A 26,001-nucleotide genomic window follows, 5' to 3' on the forward strand; every position below is an offset into this window, starting at 1 on the left:
TTACCTAAAGACTCCTGAAATGCAGGTGATATTTTCTAGGATTTACCACTATGAACTCATAGGAAGAAAAAAATGTTGTGATCAAAAATTTCCAATTATTGTAGAAATAAAGGCTATGATATTGTACAGGAAGAAATACTGCAAGAAAGGATGAATTTTACAGGCATCAAAGCAACTATTACAGAACTCTAAATCTTTGGTAGAATACTTTTCTCTCTCATAACTTCTCTCAAACTTCCTCAAAAGTAAATGTTTTATTTCCCTCTATTTCTAAAGCTAAAATGATGCACTATATAAAATGATTTATAAGCCTAGGTTTTCACTGCCACTGACTGAGACTGACAACGATATTTCTTATCTCCCACTAATAGCTTGCTTAACTATTGTTAGTTCTCCTTTAAGACAGTGAAGAATCCTCCTGATACCTTTTAATTTTCTTAATTACTATTTTAGGAATGAATCTGCTTCAAATGCTTTGATTCTATTAAAATAAAAGAATGTGAAAGAGGTGAGCATGCAAAATAGTTTTACAGACTGATTTAACTTTGATTCTTTTCATGCTGGCTTAGAAGTGACTCCCCACAGACCAGAAGCTTATTTCTCCTTTGGATCAGATTCTCTGTTTAACACTGCTTTGCTTTACACTGCTGCTATGTCAGAAAGTCAACAGATACATACGTTACCAAAGTATTGAACATGCAGACTGCTGCCCCCGACCATTTTGTCTACCACTAAAGAAGGGAAGCCTCATTTAACTTCAGGTTATGGCCACTAGAGGTCTTTTACTTTCATATGTTAGCTGCTGTTCAGTTTGTACTGCCTTTTTTTATTTATTTATTCCTGCGTGAGCAGATCTAGTACACTTCTTGCATATAAACAGTGACAATTACAATACAGAAGACCTATTCTACCTTATTTTGGAGTAACATTAGAGCATCTGAGAGGCTTATCTACTTTGTAAGACTAAGAGGACATTCCCTGTGGGTAAACTCAAAGATTTCAGGTAAGGTACCGTGTGTTCTCGGGTACTGATGCTATTTTAAAAAGAAATGCTGATTTTCCTGCTGTAGAAGTTCACTTTAACGGCTGTGAATCAGAAAAATGTTTTCTGTGATGTTAAATTTATAAGAGTAAGGAATAATGAATAGCAAAGGATGCAGTAATTAAACTGTTGTTTTTTTTTCCTTCTGATGTATTGATTTTGGGGAAAAAATAAAAATAAAATACCTGACAGAAGTTAGAGAATACTGTACGTTTAAAACAAGCTTTATTTTTACTAAACTTATGCCAAAAAATGACTTTCTATATAAATAATCATTTCTTAAAAGAAGCAGGATTTCTTCACAAGCCTTGAATAGATCTCTTATGTTGCTTAAAGACATAAAAGGTTATTTTTTCTTGCTCTTGCAACTGACTTCTAAAATATGTCTAGCTATACCTATTATTATGGTACAGCATGAATGCCTGATATTAATCATCATGTTTTGTGACTTTATAATGAATAGATCATATGTTTTAATCACTAAAAAAAGCCAGAAACAAAGATCACACATTCCTAAACAGGTACTTTGCACCACACCTATCATATTCATGTTAGAGTGACTTAATGCTACTTTACAAATAAAAAATGACAGCTAATTTGCTCCTAAAACTTACTCCATCATTTCCAGACATCTGTAAAGCAGGAAAATATATGAATACAATTTCATCTCTAATAATTTTCTTGCCCACAATCTCAGCTATTAGAAATTAATTGCTTGATCTTTCACAGGTTAAATGCTTGCCCCTCCCCTTCTAAAACTGAAACACCAGCAATAAACATTTACTTCTCAGATGCAGCCTCCTATTATTCAAGTACTCATGCTCTCTCAGCTTCACCATTAAAGCAGCCTCATTTAGGAACACAGAGAGCTGTGATCAAATCTGCAAATCTCTGTGCTCTTAAATTCTCCCATGCTGTTTAAGTACCTGCTACTAAAATATGCAAAGAACATATTTGCTTGAAAAAAGCTATTTTCAGTTCTGCACAGTAACTACCTATGACACTCTGAATGAAGACTGCATGCTCACTAGATAGAAGAAACGTGGAATCAAGCACAGCCTACAAAACCAATAGCCTAATGCTGAGGATTTCAAAGTTGATTTAATGAAATAAAGTATTGTGTGTAAGGATTGAAAAGTGTAAAAAAGGGGCTGCACAAAACAAGATGAAGTTCAAACAGAAGCCTAGAAAGTAATTTCAGCAATGTTTAGGATTTATCCAATGAATTAAAGCAGAGAGGCTGCTTAAAACTAGGTCAAATGTGTTAAAAAAAAAAAAAAAAAGTATCAAGTAAACACTCAGTTGATGAGAGAATACTAAGAATAATGAGAAAAATTATCACAAATAACACTTGAATATATTGTACTTCTTCAAAGAGGTACAATAAGAAGGATGTTTTCCAATTTTAAAACATTCAAGTGCATTACATATAAAAGAATCCAGGAACAGAAGCAGAACTAAATTCTGAGTTAATGAATTGGTTGATATGCTTTCAAAAGTGATTAAAGAAAAAATATGAGTAAAGAAATCGATCAGGAAATAGAAAGCATTTCCAGGCAGAGTAGGAATACAAAGTAAGTGGGAAGTCAAATGAAAATAAGCTACAGGAGAAAATGCCTCAGGAAATAATCAAATTTCCTGTCCACTGGAGAAATAAAAAAGAAAAAGCAGGATTATCACATCAAATTCATAATGCTGGCTTCCTTTACAATAAGCACTGGAAAAGTTTAGGTAAGTAGAAGAAATTGGTTGTTAAGGTGAATATGTGAATATCAGCTGTGGATACAACATGCACTGAAGAAGCATTAGAAAAATATTAGGGTCATATGAATAAGACAACAAACTTCAACACCTAGCAACTAAATCCCAGCATACTTCATAATAGCAAATGGTGACAGGTTGCCGTAGTAACTTCAGATAATAACAGCGCCACAAAAATAAATACAGTAAATGCACAGGGAAAACAAACAACAACAGAAACATGGTAGAATGAAGCTCCACTTCAGTACTAATGTATAAGTATTCCAGTGGCTATAATTTTAATGTAGGTGGACTGCTAGAATGATAAAGGAAGACTTTCACATACTCAAGTAATATTAACAGAGAGATTTTACCAACACAGAGCCACAGTGTAAAGGTGTAACCTTGCGTACACCATTAAAAAGCAACTGAAATGTAAACATGAATAATTCCTAAAAATCCAAGCACTTATGATGACCAAAGACATTGCAGTTATATTTACAGCTGCTTTTTAACAGAAGCTTGATGCTTTATGTGTTCATTTTGCTTACATGATATTTTCTCTTCAGTTATTTTCTTCATTAATACAAGGTAGCCAAAAGGACATGCAACTATACAAGTGGTAGGCTATCAGAATGAAAAGTACAGGAAAATTTTGTAGCACAATGAAATAGTAATAGCAGCTGCTCTGTAAGGTTTAAAAATAAATAGTAAGCAGGACAATCAAGGCAGCTCTGAGATTATTTCATTTAAGACTTTCTCAGACACATAAGAGCACTGAGACAAAGTCTAAAACGCATACAAAATACAAGCTGTCAAAGAATAAGATGAGCAACATTAAGTTTTTTTTCCCCAGTCAGAAAAGAGTTATTTCTTGTACTAAAGTTCGGTTGGCCTCCTGCAGGTAAAAGGACTGAAAGAAATAAAACAATGCCTGGGATGTACAGAATCTGGTCCTTTAGTTGTGTAGCAGCAGAAGAAAAACCAATTACTGGCAATGCTAGGATAGTCCCCAGGAGGACATCCCAGAGATACAAAACAATAAAAGTATTCTTCATTCCTGAAACACCAAAGTAGGGCTGGCCATATTATGTACAACCTGTCACTTAATATGCAGACTGCTCTTTTCCAACAAACAATGCCACAATCATGTGAAATACTCATTGCATAGACTGTTCTGTATTGTTTTTAGAGGAGTCTTGGAAAGCACAGAAAGAGATTTTAAGACAATTACTTTAAGTGACTGACTTACAGACTACTTTTTAGGGATTTGACATCCTATGAGGAGCACAATTCTCTGTTTATTTGTAGACTTTGCTAAGTATGTGCTATCTTCCAGTCTCCTTTGAAGTTTACTGCCTTACCATGTTGAAAACTCATTTCAGACTATAAGGTATTTTTGAAAACACTTATTTCCACGCAGCTTTTGAGTATGCATATTTCAGTCTTCAGAACTCCGGACACCTTCCAAATGTGAGCCTCAGAAAAGACTGAATTACAAAACAAACAGCACTGAGGGACAAACAAGTGCCCCACAACTCAGGACAGTGCAGATTTACTACAGAAATGATTATCAGTAATTAACTTCTCTAAAAATAACTTTGTTAGCTAAAGCAAAATTTTCATTCATACCCGTTATAAAAGCAGATGTAAGCTATCTGATATAGGGCAAAGAAGGTGTGGTGGTTTGGGGTGGGGTATTTTTGCCCTTGACATTACTGGGACATTTGCTTACGTTGCCTGGAGAAATTACCTGTTAATTTCTTCAGCTATGTTCAGAAACCTTGCTGTGTTTTTAGGTTTTAATCTCTCCTTCAGTGACCACATCAGTAGATTATAACAGTGTGATAGATATCCTTTGTGTTCTGCCCCTCAGAAATGCATTATCAAGAAGACAGTAAAATGCTCTCCTACACTTTTGTGGGTTTTTAAAAAAATCAGATTGCAACTCTCCTCTCTTAAAAGACTCAATGACAGACTAAGCACAAGGCCTGCTTCATTCTAGCTGCCTTCAAAAAACATGTACTGACGAATCATGATACCTTCCTCCTGCCATTGTGCTTCCTGCCATATACGTATGTTTTTCAACTTGTCACCCTCCTTACTTCAGTCATTAAGAGCCTTTGGGTTCCAGACACATTCCCAGGCCCTATTCAACTTACGCCTTTTTCAACTTACTGGATTCACCAATAGAAAAGCTGTCAATAAAAATAAGTGTATTTTATCACAAGGCAAAATAGTTATTTTTGTACACATGGAAATTGTTAGTACTGACACAATTTAAAACTCTCATTACCTGAGTCAGCACTAATCAAAGGATAAAAGAATAGTGTTTTATTTAAGTGTGAAAAACAAATCATCCACTTGTCTTACCACAGTGGGGCTGAATTTGAATGATTTGCCATCCTACTGCTTTGAAGAATTAGCAATACCTAGCCATAAGTATTGTGAAATAATGCTGCACGTGGAAATAACCCTATAGCTTGGAATTCATACCTCTAGCACATCTTATGTTCAGTGCCTGGGGCTCTTAATAGTGGGGATGCTGGAAAGCATACTGAGCAATTGCAAGACTACAGTGCATTCTGGCTGCAAATAATTAACTGTAGCACTTTATTTTCAAATCTACTCCTAAGAAATATTAAGTAATCTGGAAAACAACTTCTCTCTACCTTTAGAAAAGATAGCTTAGCAATAACTACAATTTACTTTTAAAGGCGCTTATATTGCATAATCTGGACATCTCACAAGCAATGCTGAAGCATATACAGGGCATAAAAATAAAAAGGACAGAAGTGGGCTATAAAATGACAGAATAAAATCACAGAGAGCTGAAGATACCAGCTGGTGAACAAAACTGAAAGCATGACTGTAAAAATTTGTCTTTGGAGTTTTCCTGAAAGCCTACACTATGGACAATATGAAGTAGGTATTAAAATCTGCAAATGCAAAAAGGAAGGGAGCTGCTAAGAGGCAAATAAACAAGTAACACCAAAGAGTTTTCCTTGTATATTTAACTGCAATCTATCATCATATATAACAACATCATCATATTGGTGCATCTTGAAGTAAAATAACTCATAGCAGATACAGACAATAAGGAAAGGTTTCCCTCTTTCTCTACTGTTCTCACCAGTCCCTCTCAAGGTTGGGTAATTCTGGCTTATGATAAATTCAGGGGTGAAAGAAACAGAAGTTTTATATGAATCTCAGCTAACAACCACATCAACACTTGTATCACTTATTCATTTCACAAAAACTGAAAGAGAAGGCATTCCTGTTTCCTAGATTGTCTTAGCAGGCTGCACAAGGAATGATAAAACTCGAGAAGAGATTCCTCTGATACTGAAAAGCAGCCATGATCATAATTGATAACAGAATTTCTTAAGAGTCCTTCTCCACCAGCAGCTTTTCTCATCCAATAATAGGGAGGCTAACAGGTAATGCCCTTCTCTGTATATACCTGCCAAAGTTAATTAGCATAATTTCCACACCTCCAGCAGTAATTGTCAGCCAATTTCTGGTAATCCAGTCTCTAAACTGCCGTAATTCAATTCCCTCACACTGAAATATTTTTTAGAACCAGAAGGTTAGAAAGATCTACAGCAAGGTACAGTCAGCCTAGTACTTAAAAACTGCAGCTAATGAGAGCAAAACATACTGTCAATTGCATTTCTGATGTCACCCACTGGCCTGCATGAATAGAGATAAAAAAGCCTCAAGATGTAGATTTTAAATTCCAGATGTGTTACCATGATGAGATAAGGTGCAAGCTTTCTGCACAGGTTTCCATTCTTCCATAGGAAACCCAGAGTCATGGGAGAATGTATTTAAGCAAGAACTTGCATGCTTTTTTTTTTCCTCTTACCATCTCCCAACATATGCAGGATGTTTAATATATACGTGACAGTTGTCTCCTCCATACGGTTCACAGAAAGCAAACAAACACTGTAATGATAGAAACAATTAAGTGCTGAAGTGAGACCAGCAACTTCCTTCTCTTTTTAAATGACTTAGGTTAGAAATAGTCTTTCCTCAAATTCAAATTTTGTGCACCCATCCCACATAAATATAGTTCAATATACATAGTAGAGACATACAGTTCATTATGATCTTTTCAAAATCCTAAAGCACAGCAATGACAATTCCATAAAGTTTTCATAGGAGGAGGCTTTTTGTTTAGTTGGTTTGGTTTTTTTGTTACATACTTTGCCTTACTGCATTCTGCATTCATGTCTTTTCTCAGTGGCACACAACCACTCTCATAGCCTTTAATTAACTGAAATTTAACTTAATATGCAATACTGTTTTGCTAGTGTTTGAATTTTAGTTTTAGAGAACCACACAGAAGAATTTTATTTAGTATATATAAGGGACAGAGATCATACTACCTTTTTGTGGATACCAGGAGAAAGGTGCCAAAGCCCATATATTCAATACATTATATACATAGGTCAAAAGTAAACCAAAAGCAATGCCTCCTATTTATTTCCATGGAAATTGCAACAAAGAACACAGTAATGTTAATTGACAGAAAACACTCTCACCTGAAAAACACTCTTTTAACAGTCACCACCATTAGCTTTGCATTTTTTGCCAGCAACAAGAGCCTGCATGTTGCACTCATAAAAATCTGCACCTGTGAAGGTGAGCCACAGTTGCAACAGCTGAAACCTCTACTCACCAACTCACTGTGCTCACATCTACTTCTTGGTCTCCACAAATGCTTTACAAACACTGATGAATGCCAGTGGGTACCATTTTTTCTACATGGAGGGATTCAGTTTCACCTCTTTGATTCATACAGACTTCCAAGTCAGACGCTACTCTGTCAGTCTGCCTTTCTGCTTCCATTTGTTGCACACCATCAAGGTGCAGTGCAATACTGGAGGGAAGGTTCAGCCTCTACTGCCATCACACTGATACCCATTTCTGACACGGGGAGCCAACAGAATAAAACAGAAGGTGTTTCCTTTGGAGCAGCCCTCATGCTTTTCCTATAGCTGACTTAAAGACACAGAGAGGAAACCTCGTAGCAGGAAGGTAAACTGTAACCCTTTAAATTGTTACGCAGGAAATGCATTGTTTAGTTGCTGGCTTACTTGTTAAAGCTACCCAACTGAAGAAAAAGGTAAAAAGATAAATATTATGAATGAGAGTAGCTGTAATCAAAGTATTGAGGCTTGCAAAGCAATAATCTCTGAGCTGCATGTCTACCTACACACAGGCTACCTATGTATGTGTACACACAGATACACATATGCTGGCATTCTATAAAGCCTGGATGTAAATGTTCAGTAACTTAAGATGCAATACGTATATCTACGCTTTTACACAAACAGAAGGTAATTCTAAATATTTTTTTCAGTGAACAAGAAAATAGTAGAATACCTGATTTATACAAGAAAAAGCAGTGGAATTTTATGATATGAACCAGCTATTTGGGCACTTTCCAACTCACCAGCCTGTCACATTGGATAACTTCCACCTCCCTGTAAGCACTCAAGCATTTCTTCAGGAGAAATTTCCCAGTTTTAAGTACAGTTACCTCTATAAACACTGCCAAAAAAAAAAAAAAAAAAAGGCTTCTATGCTATTTGTGTAGGACTGAATTTATTCACTCATTATCAGTAAAACTTTGTTCAGATTATCTCCCTACAATGAATTTTGAATTACCAACCACTAATATATGCTCCAAAAGAGCATATATCTATGAAACCATTTGTTCCAAAATCCCCGATGGGCTGTATTACCTCAAGTATTCAAAGAAGGCAGTCGATGTTTATTTTCAAGTAAAATAATGGCATTTCAAGTAGCACAGTTCTGAAAATTATTATAACAAATAAATGAAAATCGTCACTGTTTTTATTTTTCACTGCATCTTCAACACTTCATGTAGAAATGCCTTCACATCATCTGAAGCAAAGTGTAGCCAAGCCACAGCCCATTTGTATTCTGACAACCTGCTCAGTCAAGACCATGTTTTCTTTCCAAGGGGAAATACCATACTATCTTCCCTACCTTGTCTCACCAATCTGAAATAATCTTCAGATCTTGCTGTTTGATTGCTCAGAGACAAAACAACAAAACCCTACAATCTCTCCCACTGTTAAAATCTTCTCTTTTTGAAGTTAGAGAGTTGTATCATGTATTGCTGATGTGTAGTAAATTCTTCCCTATATGCACCCCGATCCCATCTTGAGGGGGTTCACAAAACCTACCAGCAGGATTTGAATAAATAAATAAATAAAACAGTGGTCTTTGGTGCTTTGGTAAAGTTTGTTCAGCAGTACCAAAAGCACCGCAGAAGGGAACCTTTGAGCTCATACAGGAATGCAAACAGAGATCTGTGGCATTGCTCACAGTCAGAACTAGATTGTCTATGTATTCATTAAAAAGAATAAATAACAAAAGAGTACTACCCAAGACAACATATGCACTGGAGACATCTCCAGACACAAAACTGCACTACACGGATTGTTTCATCACTCACAATAACAAATGTATTCACCTTCATAAGCTGCATCTTGCTTTATTCTGTAGGACTCAAAGAAATAAGACTCCTTGCTGTGACTGATGAACATCCCTGTACACATAGAGGTCATTTAAAACATCTCTCTCAGCAGCTTCACGTTTCCTTCTTTCTGTCAGCTTTATCCTGTATTCCATTACAGTATGCAATTTTGTACTGTAGGGAAATTATTTCTAATTTGTAGGCTCTGCACCTTTCATACATTTTCAGTTAAAAATATTTCCCTCACAATCCTGCTTGCAGTTCGTCTAGGCTTTCAATACATCTTCACTCATGCTCTAATGCAAGAAGCTATGTAAAATATTTGCTAAAATATATATATATATAAAAAAATAAAATATATATATAAAAATATATATATAAAAAAATAAAAAAAAATTGATATATATATATATATTTTTTTTTTTTTCAGGAGAGAATTTCAGTGATTACAAGAGAATACTTTTGTTTTGATACCAATGAGATACTGAAAGCAAGTGTTGCAAAAGCATACATAGCTAGATGGCTAACAGCTTAAACCTGAAGAGAGATATTTCAGCTTGGGTCAGTACTCAAGCTGACCTGAGTCCATGAAAAGACACTGAGGAAAAAAAAAACAAACAAAAACACACTAGTTTAAATTACTAATATGTTTAATTTATTAGCAGTTAGAAGTCCCAATCAGAGTTCATCCCCTTACACTGTTTGTACCCTAACTACTTGCATTGTGTGCACATAATTAGGGTGCAGCTTTTTGCCTAAAATACTAAAATCCATTACTTGGTTTCAACCATCCTGTAAAACAGACGATGCAATCAGTCGTACAGAAAACACATGTTCTTTTCCCAGATATTTATCCACCAAGAAAATCACAGCACTTCTAATGAAGATCAGTACTTGCAGCTGCAGGTTTTCACCAGTATCTTAATATAACAAAGTCAGTCAAAATTAACAAGTCTCTTATACATTCTATAAAGCATTCTAGATAAAACATCACCTTTTGTGACTCTTTCAAAACGTTATAATATTCAGATGGATACATTCAACACAAAATGTGGTGTTACACACCAATGACATGTTAAGTCTGATCCAGTCAAGTTCTACACAGGACAACTACATGGAAAGTTCTTTCTAAGCCCTCAACAAGTCTAAGTGGAAACCTGACAATGAGGTACTTAACTGAGCTAACAGGTCATTTCATCCAGCCAAGAAGTCACATATCCAGCTGAATATACACATTCAGACAGGAAAAGGATGTAAAGAAATGCATCAAGAAAAAGATGAACCACATTTGTTATAATCCCAGAATGCCTATGGTGCTAAAAGGGGCACTGAGAACATGAAAAAAATAACAAGAGCATTGGTACTCCTGAGTGCTTGAACCAGGGACTGCAACACATGAAATGACACTTCTTTATGGCTACAAAATGTTGCAGCATCCGTAACTGGGAAAAAAGTACACTCATATATCTGAGGTCAGCATTTGTTTTCAAGTTAATTGATGAGTGTTTGTTGAATTTTTTTCTTGTATAATTTTCAGAGAATACTACAAGCTGTTTACATGATGACTTTTATTAGTCTATTCTAGCCTTGCAAAATCTGGTAACCTGGTGCAACTATAAAAGAGCCCACTATAATCACGAAAATGACATTAAATTAAAAGTGAAACTATTAAAAATAATTCTGCAGCCCACTGGACTGTGATGAATTTGTCTCTGCCCCTGCAGAACATGAAAAGCTAAAAAATAATAGGACCATGAACTCCACTGGGGCTTTTTTATGTAATAAAAATTAAATCTGTTCATTAATATTCACCATAGAATGACTTACTACAACTGTAGCTCTAGATTTAACTTTGAGAGAATACAAGAAAAAGAAAGGAGGAACCAACATTAAGAACTTGAAAAATTAAATAACCATTAACCTCCATGAGTTGCTCCAAAAGTAATGCCTCCTATTTATTTCCATGGAAAACACAACAAGGAATGCAATAACGTTAATTGATAGAGAACATTCTCACCCACAAAACACACTTTTTCAGCACAGTCACCACCATTAGTTATGCAGTTTTGTCAGTGATGAATAACAGCCTGCATGCAGTGCTCATGAAAGTCTGCACCTTTCCCTACCAGAACTAGTGCACTGTCACCACTGCAGAAACACCACTGTCACCACTGCAGAAACACACTAACCACCTCCTCACTGTTCTCGCATCCACTGTTTGGTCTCCACAAAATGTTCAACAAGTGTGGATAAATGCCCATGGGTACCATTTTTTCCACATGGAGGAATTCAGTTCCGTCCCCCAAGGCTTCATAAGTACTTCAATGTCAGAGCCATTGTGTCACATTGACCCTCTGCTGCTTTCTGTTACGCAGCAACACAATGTAATGGGATACTGGCAGGAAGGTTCAACCTCTACTACTGTACAACCAAGATAATAAAACTGAAGACATTATATTCAGAGCAGCCCTTGCACTTCGTACTTTTAAACTGGATACAGTATTTTTCATCAAGCTCTTAAATTTTAAGATAACAAACTGATGAAGCAAATTGTTATATTTTTTGCTAACTGGTGTTCTTTAAAACCTAAACTGCACTGAAAAGGAGAGAAAAAAGGAGAACATCTGAACATGACTCAGCTCAGAGGAAGGAGTAGAGAAAAAAAGTCAGTTTCACACCATTTTTTAAAATTAGACCATGGGATAAAAGGAAAACAATGCCATTCTGAGTAGCCTATCATGGAATCACATAATCATAAGGGTTGGAAGGGACTTCTGGAGATCATCTTGCCCTATCGCCCTGCTAACACAGGTCTCAGGTTGCAGAGCTGGATACAGTTCTCCAGTTGTGGCCTTGCCAGGGATCAATACCTCTAGGACCTCCCTTGTCCTGCTGGTCACGCTTTGTTTAGTGCACCCCCAGATACACGATTGGCACACAGGCACACTGTGTATGATTGGCATATGGGCACACTATATATATATATATTTTTTTTTTCAAAACCAAGACTAATAAAATAGAACATTAGTGTGTCAAACTATAAATGATAGAATTTGAAAACCAGATAAAATATTTAATGTTTTTCCTGCAACAAGTGAATGAGGAGACTGAAAAAAACCCACTGTTAATTCAGGAAAAAAAAAAAAAAGAAAAAGAAAAAAGAAAACAATCCCTACCAAACAATTCATAAGGCATTTCCTGAGATCTGATGAGCAGATAAGGAAGGAAAGAACAGGAGAGCTGGATGCAAGGTCAGTCGTGAAAACCTAGCACCCAGTAATTTAATTGGGAAGTATCGCACTGAAGTAGTCTATCTGCCTGGAGAGGCTGTGGTGGGATGCAGGGAAAAGTTACTGCAATATTTGGACAGATTCTCAAACAAACCTGTAAAAAGGCTCCAGTAATTAGTGAACAATATGAGAATGCAGAACTTGGCACTAGAACGTTGTCTGCAATAACAGCTTGGTGTTTGCATTGCATTAACTTGTTTACAGTGAATAAGCAGTACGGTAATTTAAGGTACTTGATGTTGGTATATCACGACAGTATAACTTGTATTCATGTACATATTTGTTTACTGATATCTGACATTTGTCTCTGCACTTAAATCATCTGATACTTTCACTTTCTTCTAAAGCTTCATAATAGAATTATATTGTACTATTAATTTGCTTAAATTATATTGCTTGAACTTACATGGGGCTACATAAATTAATCCTTTCAGTTTCTATTATAAATCCCACTGCCAAAGTTACAAAATTACAGGAGATTGAGTAGTTAGAGAAAGTAGAACAAAATCATATCTGCTAATTTGTTCAACTACAACTGTTGTCTCTTTGCTTTCAGGAAATATTTCATGTTATTCTGCATTTGCTGGTTATTCAGATTGGACCACTCTTCTGATGCCAAAGTATTTACAAGACTTTCCCAAGTGACACAGTACCTCAGATACAGATAGCCTCCTGTTAGCATCAACTGAAGTAACAACCACACACAACAATGCCCCTTAGTGAACCCTGCTTGATGCTATGTTTTTATCTGGTCACAAGTGGTTACATTATTTTGAAACGTTAGTTTAACTTTCAACATAAAAGCACTGCTGAAGAACAAAACTTTCTTAAGAAAGCAATTCAGTTTGTTACTAATTAACATAATTTCATCAGTAAAACTAAGCATCAGAAATGAAAGTGCCCCCAAAAGTTACAATGACTGATTAATAGTCAGGATGTGTGTAAGACGTGTGACTGATCTGTCATAGAAAAACAGCTGGATCACTAAAGGAGCGGTGACTGACAGATAAGAGTCATTCGCAAAGCCATAAGACACAATGTGACCTTTAAATTAGTTACTGTAAGCATAGCTGTCTACTGTGATTTTATAAAATGAAGAATCATGTTTGCTTCAGAACAGAAGACTTTCTGCATTTTCCAGTGACAATAAATCTTTCCTTACATTTTCTATTTAATATCTTTACCTTCGTGTTTGGTCTAATGAGCAATGAAATTTGAAAAAGAATAACAAGAAGAATGAAATGCTTATCTCGTCCATTAGCAAGGTGTTCATTTGAATCTGAGGTATACAGTCATATGACAGAGTTCAAATGACAAATGTAATGGGTCGCAGAGAAACACATTACCTGCAGACTTTAAATTGTGATTCAATGGCCCAGCAAAACATGAAAATGCGCCCGGTGCTACTGAAGAGAAACAGCCTGGATTCATTTGATTTTATGAGACAGCCGCATCACCGCAGAAGCAAATCTCAGCAAGTTCGTTTCAAGGATGATGGTATCAACACAAAGACAGTGGATGTCACTGAACTGGATAATAATCCTGCCCAAGATATTGAATTATTGATTGAAAATAGTGAAATATCTCGACACCACAATTTTTTGTTACAACCTCCATCTTTTCCAAAGGCTCAGAAGGGGCTTCAGAATATTGCCATACAGACATCTCCTAGCCTCAGGAAACACTTCCCGGTTTTTAGAAGAAAAAAGCTGCTGGTAAGCAAATCGCTAACAGAAATGCCAAGTGAGCCTACAGACTGCATTCCAGTAAACGACAGTCTTTCTGAACAAGACATTATGTCTTCAGACTTCTGTTACTTAAGAATAAGTAGCCATTTGGAAGATGGATTCAGGAATAATACAGTGGATGGTCAGTCAAGTCAAAGACTGCCAGAAGCACAAAGAAATGGACATATCCAAACCGATGATTCCTTGGCAACAGAAAAGACAACTGCTTCTACACAGGTGCCTGAATACATTCATGTGAATTTTCCACAAAACAGTGATACTTCCATGGATGCAACAGACACAACCACGAATTTAAGTAATTTAATGCATTCTTCTAAGTCTTCTACTATCATAAATAGTAATGAAAACAATGAAACCAGCATGCTGTCATCTAATTCTGAAACAATATACCCTTGTCTAAGTGATTCCACTAATAGCAATGATTGTAATCCTCAGTCTGACTCTTGTGAAACAGCTAACAGTGATTCTGCACTGCTTGAAGTCAGCAAAGATCCAAACACTAAAGAAACTACTCCATTATCACCAGCATCAAATCAAAGTTCATCTCCTTGTTTCCTCAGAAACTATCTACAGACAGGAGAGAATAAAACGCATTCCAGCTGTGTGACAGTAACAAATGATGATCACACAATAATGTCACTGACCAGCAGTAATGCATCAAAATCTATTTCTTCAGTTAGTACTGAAACAGAGAAAAATTCTACTCTATCTGATGTTTCCCAGTGTAACAGCTGCTTAGAAGGATTTCACACAAAGTCTTATCTGCCAAGGAATGAAATAAAACCACACATCAACAAAGAGATTAGTGAAATAAATCAAATTCATTTGACGCATGGTGAACTATGTGCTCTACAAGGCAAGCTGCAGTCTGTAGAGGAATCCTTGCTGTCAAACCAGGAGAAGATTAAAGTCCTTTTGAATGTAATTCAAGACCTTGAAAAATCCAGAGCCCTCAGTGAAGGGTACGGTGCATTTTAATATCACTAATTCATCAAAAACCTGAAGCAGATGTTATCAGTCTTTTAACCTTTGCTACTATATTGTTTTCTGTGAAATACGCAAAGATGAGTTTGCAAAAATAATCTCATTCAACTTTTGAGAAGTTTGAGTTTTTACAGAAAAGCAAGTCTGTTAATAGCTTGGCTTTAATTAACACTGCCTTTAGTAAACTGAGAGATATAGTTTATTAACTCTCTTTGTTATTTAGATTTATGTTATCAGATACAATGCCAACACACAACTGACAGTCTCCATCTACCTAAAGTCTCTCTGCAGCAGAACAACAAAACCCAGCAGTCTAATGTACTAAGTAATATAACAAATCTATGGCAAGCCAACTTTCTCTGTCAAGGTCAGTTATGCATTTAGTGCCAAAACAGACCTATTGCTGAAACAGTTCATATCAGCAAAACTATGCTTCTGTTCAATAAATTAGTTCTGCTTCTGTGAGCAAGCAAAAAAGTTAGCAGCCAACGCGCAACATCTGCAGGCCTTCATTGCTGGGGCTGTGTTGTTGGTTACATTTCATTATATCACAGACAACATATCTGCTTAAGGGGAATGCCTTCAGAATAGGAAGACAGAAGACCACTTTATTATTATTTTTTTTTAATTAATTAATTTATTCTTCAATGTGTCAAGAAATCTCTGCAGCAATTGAAGGTCAGTGCACTGAAGCTATGAACATACAGCATAGGAATACTGTTAGCAAGACTCTTAGGAGTCTCGTGTTTTAGAGTGACTGCTTTCTCCAACATCAGCAAGAATGCATGATCCATATTTAGTTTTAGCGAACAGTCTCATATCTATTAGCCAAAGCCACAATGATTATTTATGTAACATATTTGTGTATCATAAATAATAACCACACTACCCACACAACTCACGCCAGAACACTGAGGAAGCAGATACATTCATATGACAAAGTACAATATTAAATATTTCTATGGTCAAATTACATATTAAAAATGTATTATTAATGCTCACCAAACCATTAACAACAGTTTCAACTTATAGTAAATGTATCCTAGATACATTTTGAAGTTGTCTTTTATGATAATGTAGTATTTCCAAAGATTTTTTATCTTTGGGGAAAAATAAAGAAACAAAAAAACAAAACAAAACAAAAGAAAAAAACAAAACAAACAAAAAAAAAAACAGCCAATAAATCTTTCAAAGAAACAAGCAAACAGGAATTTTGTTTGCTTTTGAAATAAAACAGTGTGAAGTCTGGGTTATCACACATACAGTTCTAGGCACAATGTAACTGGCCTAGCATACTTTGTCTAGATGGGATGGAGTTAACTCTTCCCACATCTCATATATTGCATAAAACAGCAGCACGTAGGTAAGGTAAATCATTTGTGCACAATTGGTTTGTGCATAAAACGGGATCCCTCATGCTAGCATTGTATCATGTGTATCAACAGCATTTCCTGACTACAACAAAGGAATACACTTGATAAGCTTATTTTTGTCCACAACATGACAAAAAGGCAGCCTTGAGATTTCTGTTGAGGTCCAATTGCACACAACAGTACAGAACACAACGATGATTTGCCCACTTGACTCAAACCCAAGTCTTTGCACATATTTTCATGTGGGTAGAACATGTTTGCATGGCTATTCATAAACTTAGCAGGATATGATTGACTGTGATGACAGTCACGTACGTTAAAATTTTCTTACAAGAAAACAAAGGAAAAAAAAGCTATTTTCAAAGAATGCTTGAAGATTTCTTGCTGCCTGGAAATATTTTGTCATACAAGTATGTCAATGTACTTACAAATACGCATTACATGAACAACTGTTTGTTACAGGCGCAACTTCTACCACACTGGTCAAGACCTCAACAACTGCAGCACGTGTCAGAACACCGCATGCATAATTTACAGGTACCATACCTTGCAGAATTTTCTATTGACTATATTATCTCTCACAAATGTACAATACAATGTCCTGCTCAAAGCTGTAAGAAGTCTGTTATCATCAATCCTGTTTTTTAAAAAAGACAAAGGGGACTATGTAAGGAGCTTTTGTTGTTTCTTAACGCCCCAGGTAAAGAACAATTAGCTCTGGTGTTATCAGAAGGAGATACTGTACTTTTGTGTTTCACAGCATTACTATTATTATCATGCTTCAAAAACCTTTGAAGCTGTTTCTGATTATGAAATTCCCTGTGTTAGATTTTTTGAGACAAAATTTCTGTCATAAATTTGGATCTTTGAACAGATAAGCACAACATTCTCCAAAACCATTATGCACCAATTCATGTTTCTGTGTAAAACAGAACAATGAACATGCTCCCCTTCTCACTTCAGCAAAGGCTTCTTTATTATTATTTTGAGACAGAATACTTTGAGTCTGAATTACTTTAGCATAAACTACAGTATGAATTTGAACTCTGATGAACTTGGTAGTACTGTGTTACATTCATATTAACACAGAAAGAGACTTTTTGTTTTTTTTTTTCCATTAGGAAAAAGTGAGAGATTACAAAGCCTTTGTAATACTGCACGAGTAGCTGGTCCTCTCAGTAAAGGACCTCAGTCAATTGGTAAACACACTATCCAGTCAACGCAAGCTCTATTATAAGTCAGAATACAAATCTTAAGTTATCTGATTCCATAATATTGCATGGGCTTTTCAAAGAATGCTGAACAATTGCAGCATAATCAGACTGGGAGCTTGTATTTCACCATTCCAGATTCCTCCCAGTACTGACGTGCTTTGTAGTCTCAAGAGAATGAAAAGTAAGATGTGCATATGGTCAAAATTTACGGTATTATATTTTAAGCCTCAAATAAAAAGATAACTAATATGTATTCAAATCAAATTTAGTGGAGAAATTTCAGTGCTGCTATTTTAATCCTGTATTTTCAATTTATATTTGTTGTGTAAGGGGCATTCTAAAGGACATGGCTGCTGATCAGCTAATGAAACAATGGCAGATTACTGAAAACACATGCCAATTCTACTTTTTATTTCCTCCTCCACAATAATAATAAAAAATCTTTGATATACACATCACATTATGACATGTTGCAATGCTATTTAAATTCATTTAAAAAAAAAAAGAAATAGTGGAAAAAGAACTTGCAGAAACTTAATATGAAAATCAAGAGTTGAAGTGATACAAGACGTAATTAATAACCAAACTTAATTTGAAAGATATCCCAGCATTTCTTTCTCTTGAAAGATATTACTGTGTTCCAGTGGTTCTGCATAGTGTAGGAGACTTTCTGTTTATTTCAAAGGGTATTGCAGGTCTTAGTTTTTGCCAATTTGTAAGCATGGTGCTTTAATTTTTTTTGTGGATATAAGCACTAAATTATACCCACATTAATGTGTTTTTCACAGCACATTTTCTACATAAACCAAACAAATTAAGGAGTTTTATTTACTAAAGTGTTTTAAATGCTTGTTCTGTAAAGTCAGAATTGGACATAACACTGGAAATAATTGCTCAGAATATAGCTCAGTTATGTGCTGAAGCCTTAAACCTTTGGTAATGAATATTTACTTTTCTCAAAGTACTTGACATTTCACAAATTAAATACCACAACTCTTCTGAGATAAAAATTCCAGTGTTCTCCACCATACGTGTTATTCCAGGAAGTTACATGCATTACCTAACAATATAGACTCAGTCTGTATAAAAAGGAATAATCTGAACAATAAAGGCTTCTTTTATTTGATCACTGCCTTTGAGCTGAGAGAAGTATATATATATTTTGTTGGATTCTGCAAAAATGCACATTAAATAGAAATTGTGTAGAATTAATACAGAAATAACCCCTTACCATGGGATTCCTTCTCTCTACAGGAGAATAAACTATGCTTTTATGCTGCCTTTTCAGTTTACACAGTAGCAATACAGGAAAGATCTTGAGTAAGAAGTGCAAATACATGAAGTAAAGAGCAGAAGAAATAGTTAAACATTGATGTGTCTCTTGGTTTAGTAGGTACTTCTTAATGCTAAGATTGCCTGGAGGCTTATAGAACAGTTAGTAGAACACAAGCAGGAACACAGATCCTGCTTTGAAGAATTACTAGTTTTAAGAAACAAAACATAGAAGGAGGAAATGTAATAATTTCCATTCTCATAGAAATGTCTCATAAGAGGCAGTTACAAAAAAAGATAATAATAAGTAATATTTGATGTTCATTACATTCTGAAGGAAGCAACTGTTTATCAGGTTTATTCTAAACAAATCTGCATAACTGGTTTTGTGCAGTCTAAAAAATCCATGTATGTATTTCTTCTATTTACAGTGTGACTGTTGCCTTTGAATATAAAACTAGATGTATCATCTTGTTCCTTCTTCTCCTGCTCTTCAACAACCTAATTCCGTTACAGTTCAAACACAGCAGAATGATGTGTTACTGTTACTGAATTTTCCCTACCAGACACAGCCTGAAGCAGTCAATGTACTAATCTGCATCAGTCAAAGTACTGATCACACCAGTAAATGAAGGACTGAAGAACTTATCAGTCTTATATCAGAAGCAAATTTAGACAAGACTGTAAGTTTACCTTTATTACCTAATCAGCAGGGTTAAGTGAAGTAACTTGGGACTGCCAATCTAGATCCTACCCCACCACTGTTTTTATTATAATAAACACGAGTGGGACCAAAAACAAGCAGTTATCTCAAAACTCAAGGATTATTAAATGGAGACTGAGTTATCTCTCACCTCACCTCTAGAGGTAGTTTCTGAAAAATACAAATCTGAAACTTTGAAGCAGGGAAGAAAAAAGGAACATAAACAGTCTCTCTCTGTGTATATACATACATATATATACACACTATATATATATTTTAATAAAAGTAAAATTTCTTTCTCCGGTGTTCTTGATTTGTGACTATTGAATAGGACTACGTTTTAGCCCAAAGCTGATAAAATCGAAGAGATGCATCAAATTTGTTGTTGACAACACATTCTTCTACTCCTCTCACATATTATGCATTACTCCCTGTCCAGAGTTCCCTTCCCAGTTCTGCTAAGTTGGAATAATCCTGCTGGTTTCTTTGATAATTGAATTAACTTTATTTCATTTAATTAAAAAAATAAAAAAATATATTAATTGTAAGAGAGAGAAATTTCTAGTTAAATTTAACATATTGTTCAGCACTATTCCTGCATTTAAATGGACATACATACACATAGAGTTAATAGTGTGCTTTAAAAATATGCACATTTACACACTTTGCAGATTTGGGGCACTAAGAAATCAAATTAGGATCAGGGCTTTAACGCGACATCCCAACTTTACTCTGATAATATTTTTTTCCTAAAAAAAATGCCTGTATTATGGAAAATAAAAGGTTGGTTCCTTCGTGCTTTTCATTCCTCCAGCAAAGATCTATACTGCAGATAGAGCTGATACAAATCTCATTCTCCACCCTAGAAAATGTGAAGATAACAAAGGAAAACAATGGAGTGCTGACTCCTTTGGTTGGTTTAATCATACTGGTTGCATCAAAATCCTCTTTTTCTAATTGATTCTTTTGAGCCTTACTTTTCTTTCTATGCATATACTTGCTCTTAACCATCTTGACTCTCACTTCACATCAATAGTTATGGGCTTCAATACAGACATTGTGAGTAGAGTTTTACATCCTGTTTCCTTGTTAATTCATACCACTTAGCTCAAAGACTTATGTATTTATTTTGTTTCCTACTTATTTTAATTCTTACTGGAGATGAACTTCTCACATTTAAGATGTGATTGCTTCGAATTCATGACAGATACATGACTGAGTTACGTAACAGAATCAAAATCTGAACATTTAATAAAATGCACTGAAAGATCAACAATATTGGAGTGCTCATCTCAGGTAAAGAAAGAGGATGTCTTCAGAAAATGTTAATATATGATCTCATATTCAAGGCAGCAAAATACACTGCATTTTAACCAGGTTCTGATATTGAATTCCACATTATTACAGAACAACAGAATCATACAGGTTGGAAGAGATTTCTGGAGATCATGTAGCCCTACCCCCTGCTAACACAGGTTCCAGAGGAAAGTGTCCAGGAGGGTTTTGATTATCTCCAGAGAAGGAAACCACAACTACTCTGTGCAGCTCGTTCCACTTTTCTGTCACTCTCAAATTAAACAAGTTCTAATGAAGTAAGAATCTGTTCTAATGAAGTAAGCGTTTAAAAAGGGAACAATTCTCTTATTAGCTCACATCTCTTCATTTTTCTAGCGTAGAATACGACTTCAGACAACAAGAAGGAAGATTTCAACAGATTCTGAAAAAGCTGGATCATGCAGAGCAAAATCCAGCTGCAGCTTCACCTCAGAAGCCATCATTTGATCAGCCACTTCCCGAGAAAAAGGAGTTAAGAAAGAAAACAAAAAAGGTGAAAAAAAAATGCTTCTGGTGGATTTGACTTCTGTACAGATCTTAAACTGAACCAAGTTTCATATTTCAAAAGACAGTGGAGCAGAACGAGGTTTGGAAGCACATAACTGAAAATACACTATTATGGAATCACAAAATTAGAGAATATTTAAGTGAGCATCCAAATCAGAAGAATTGATTTAAATTATATCACTGAATAAAGACACAAGAGACTGTTCCTGAAGAAGAATTTTAAGTCTTTTTTTTTTTTTTTTTTTTTTTCTTTTTCCCCAGTTATCCTCACATTCTTTGTAAAGACAAAAAAAAAAGAAAAAAAAGACAATGGTAGTCAAACCTACAGACTTCATTTCATATTCCCAAGCAACATGAACTAAAGGAAAAGAACTTCACTGATCTTTAAACAGACTGCATAATCAAGAATAAGTTCAGGGGAATCTCCTCAGAGGAGATAATTATAATTATTTCACATCTCCAGTGAAATGTATTGGTTGTTGGCATCTAAGATTTAACCACAATGAAGAATTTCAGGTTCAAGTTTTATTCTGTTCTTATGTCAGTTCAGTCTGAAAAGTAATTATTTCAAAGTTTGTCATTTAATAGACTTCTTGGTAAGTATCTTAAAAGTACAAAAATTAGTACAAAAGTACAAAAAAATCATAGTAATTCCAGATTTAACTTCCTTCCTAAATGAGGTCCAATTAGATCTAGTTTAGTTTTAAGCATCTCCAATAATGGAGAATTCATAGCACCCAAGGGCAACCGTTTCCAACGTTTGGCCATCTCCACAAGGAAAAGAACATCTGTTTAGATTTAACTTAATTTTGACTTGTAATTGTTACATTTTGTTCTATCCCAATGCACCTTACCCTGATGAATAGAGAGAAATAACCACTTTTACTTCTGCACTGCTAAAACACTTCCTGAATTCCTCCCCTGTGTACCTCTATGCATTTAATACCTGTTTTGCTATAACAAAACATATTAAGGTTTTTCTTTGCCTCAGCAGGGAAAATGACTTTATTAAGGCCTGATAAATATAGCAGAGATTATAAGATTATATTAAGAAAATTATCTGTTCAGCAGAATTTTTCTTAAACTCTAGTAAATCAGCTCAAACGATGCCAGGGTTTTCAACAGATTTACCTCTAGATCCCCATTTTTTAAATCATATGTTATTAGTTCTGTAATATTAGTTAAAAATGTCTACTCCTTTTGTACACTTCTGTGTTTCTCCGATGCTGAGATTTAACCAGACATTTGAATACACCTTAAAAACAATTATGCATAAATGTCAGAAAAGACCAAAGATTATAAAAAACGGTCTTCGTTTGCAATGATCCAATATCACATGGCTTAATTTATCATGATACTAAAGGACAACAGTTATAAAAATTATGTTAATTCCATCAGGATGGAATTGACTAACTCAGAATTATCATTACTTTAAAGGCCTTTTGATGGGAAAGCTGTACATGAAATGTTCCTAGTGAAGTGTATGCCTTTAGTGAGCCAGAAAAGTTTGCCAATAATTGTGGATATGGTAGACACCAGAATTTATTAAGTAAGATTATATCATTGTATCACACGTACTGCTTATGCTGGCATTCCAAAAGCACCCCTATTTTGCATTACTGTAATTGATACACTGAAGGATCTATTAGTGTGCAAAGGTTTCTTCTGTATTAAGATATAACTTTAAGATGAATATCTTTGGGTGACAAAGGTACAATAATAAGCAATACCAATAAAAGCAATACCAGCAAAACCAGTAAGTTTTTTCTTTTACTAAGCTGATTTTCAATTACCTATTATGTGAAAGTCATCTTCTTGTCCTTCTTTTTCTTAAATGATAAGTACAACAAGGGACATTTTAATGTCTGATTTTGTTTTTGCATGCATCCCTTCAATAAAGACAAATTATTGAATTTAAACAAATTATAACATTTTGATTTGCCACATCACACCAATCAATCCCTGGAAAAAAAAAAAAAAAAAAAAAAAAAAAAAAAAGGGGCAAAAAAAAGTGAAAAAAAACGTGCAAGAACAAAAATACATGCTATTTAAAGTCCATTCAAACAAAAATGGCTGAAAGGCAGTAAATTCTTTCTTATGACCTGAATAGACTGAATACTTCTAAAATACTGAAATGAACTAATTTAAATGGTTTCTGTCTTTTTATATTTTAGTGTCTGATTTTGACAAAATTCAGAACTACAGACAATTTCAGGATCTCCTGAAACAGTCGTTCTGGTTATTAAAGCATTTTTTTCCATCAATTCTTTTTTTAATCCTAGGAATTTCCTTCAAAATGTTGGTTGTTTGCACCCAGAAACTTTACTTTTATTCATGTCCACAGTGGAGATGTAATAAATACAGATCTCTGCCTGATCAGATTTTTTACAACAAAGCCTTGATTTATACAATATCTTATAATAATATTGCCAAACTTTTCTTGGTAACATAATTAAATCCACTTGACCTTTGTTTAAACTACCAATGTGAGCAAAATAAAATTTGGACTACCAAGAGGGGCCTCTAAAATGTCTACCCGTGCATCTACAAACATCACAAAAACAATGTTTTTGTTTCCATAAACAAGCTATTACAGAATTAAGTACTTCCCTGTTCTACATGCTTCTATATATTCTGCTTCTTTAATTACATAAATGGTACTTATTGCACCACTGTGTCCTTTAAGGAAAAGTCAAGATTCACTTCAAGATTCCAGTACAGCACAGAGTTAATCTCACAAACTAAACTCATCTTTCCCTATTACAAGCTTAAAGGCACTTCAATAATAATCACTTTTTTTTTGTTTCTTTTTCATATTTTAACTAGTGGAAACAAAACAATACACCATTACAGCCTTTAACTGCCAAAACATCTAAACAAAGCCCTAAGTGCCATTTAAGTGTCTTCCCTGCAGCAGCTGCAGAGAGCCCAATTACTTGTCCATTATCGCCAACTTCTCCTGAAGAGATCATGTCCTTCTTAGTCTGACCCTTTCCAGTAATTACATGAACAAAGCTCTCAGCATGTTGTTACCCGCTGTGCGTAAGGAAGAGCCTTCCCCGAGGTTCAAATGGTGTTGTAGCAAGCAAAGATCAAAGCTAGAAGTTCTAAGCCAAAAATCCACAGCTGTGAACAACCTAGAAGATTACAAAAACCTCCTCATCTCTGACAGAAGGCAAATAAGATTTAGTACTTTTATCAGCTGCAAACATTTAAACTTGCAAAGAATTACAGGCTTCATAAACTTTAAACTTGTCCAGCTGCAGCTATTCTATGTCCCACCCACACTGAAAGAGCACACCACGCTTTTAGCTACTTGAGCTCACCCGAGAATTCTGCAGAAAGCCACACTTCCTGACCATCTGCTTCTTTTCTGGAAGATTGACCATTTAGGCTTTCAAGAAGTTTTGCCCTACCAAGAGCCATTACAGCTAACCTGCAAAGTAAATGACTGAACTAAAGGCAGTATGCAGAACATGAAATGAGCTTGTTTTCACTTGCTGTGCTTCATTTCTGAACACAGAGATTAAGTTGTTCTTCACAAAAAAAACCAAAAAACCAACATAAATACCAACATAAATCTCGTTATCCCATTATGAGATGAAACCTCTATAATGTGATACACACACACAGGTGATGATGACCATTATTACCATTCAGACATTCACATGCCTGAACAAATTACAGAAGATGGCAAAACAATGGCTCAGCTGTCAGTGCTCAACTAAAATTTGGGAGACAGCTGAATAGTTGAAACAAAAAGAGAGCAAAGCTTGTAGATCTTTCACTTTAAATCTCAAAAGGTCCACAGGTGAGGTCACTGCAAAGATCATATTTGCATTTTTATGGGATAATTATTAAACATACATTAAAATACTACTCACAATTAATGAATCATCTCGCCTCATTGTAATGACAGTTTTGTTCACTGTACGTAATAACTGAACCATTATATCTTGAATGTGGTGATAAGTCGATGCCTGAAAACAAGAAAAAAGTAGTTTTTCTATTAAATTCATATCTCTTGTAAAAGATGAGACCAATTATTTTGATGTTGACAGTTATTTCAACCACACTGTTGAAAGAATAATACTAACTCTTCTTGTTCCAGTAATTTCAGTGGAATATTCAATTCAAATGGCGCAATTCAATTTTAGCCCTATCCATTACAAACCTCTCCTTTGCTTCAAATAGTCATTTCCCATCTCTCATCAAGGAACTTGTGTGTTTTCCCAATGAGTTGTTTATAACTTAACAGCAAAACCCTGGCAACAGGTGA

The 26,001-nt window shown here is 35.1% G+C and overlaps 2 protein-coding genes across 4 annotated transcripts in view; one reads left to right on the forward strand and one right to left on the reverse strand.

Annotated features, from left to right (window-relative positions):
• The window catches only part of DOCK2 (dedicator of cytokinesis 2), a 115,513-nt gene that overhangs the window by 48,958 nt on the left and 40,554 nt on the right, over nt 1-26,001 (reverse strand). The window contains exon 27 of the mRNA XM_072348174.1: nt 25,607-25,702. Within this exon, the coding sequence (XP_072204275.1) occupies nt 25,607-25,702 (96 nt within the window). The remainder of the gene's footprint in view (nt 1-25,606; nt 25,703-26,001) is intronic.
• Nucleotides 793-23,658, forward strand: INSYN2B (inhibitory synaptic factor family member 2B). Of its 3 annotated transcripts, none has more exons than XM_072348171.1 (4): nt 793-1,003; nt 13,143-15,296; nt 17,154-17,228; nt 21,552-23,658. In XM_072348171.1, exons 2-4 carry the CDS (start codon nt 13,897-13,899, stop codon nt 21,736-21,738), a joined length of 1,662 nt encoding a protein of 553 aa, XP_072204272.1. In that variant the 5' UTR covers nt 793-1,003; nt 13,143-13,896; the 3' UTR covers nt 21,739-23,658. The 3 variants fall into 3 exon arrangements, with proteins under 3 accessions (XP_072204272.1, XP_072204274.1, XP_072204273.1); XM_072348173.1 differs by having other exon boundaries at nt 21,557-23,658; XM_072348172.1 differs by lacking the exon at nt 17,154-17,228.

Source organism: Excalfactoria chinensis, chromosome 13 (genome assembly GCF_039878825.1).
Source record: "Excalfactoria chinensis isolate bCotChi1 chromosome 13, bCotChi1.hap2, whole genome shotgun sequence".
Lineage (NCBI taxonomy): Eukaryota > Metazoa > Chordata > Aves > Galliformes > Phasianidae > Excalfactoria > Excalfactoria chinensis.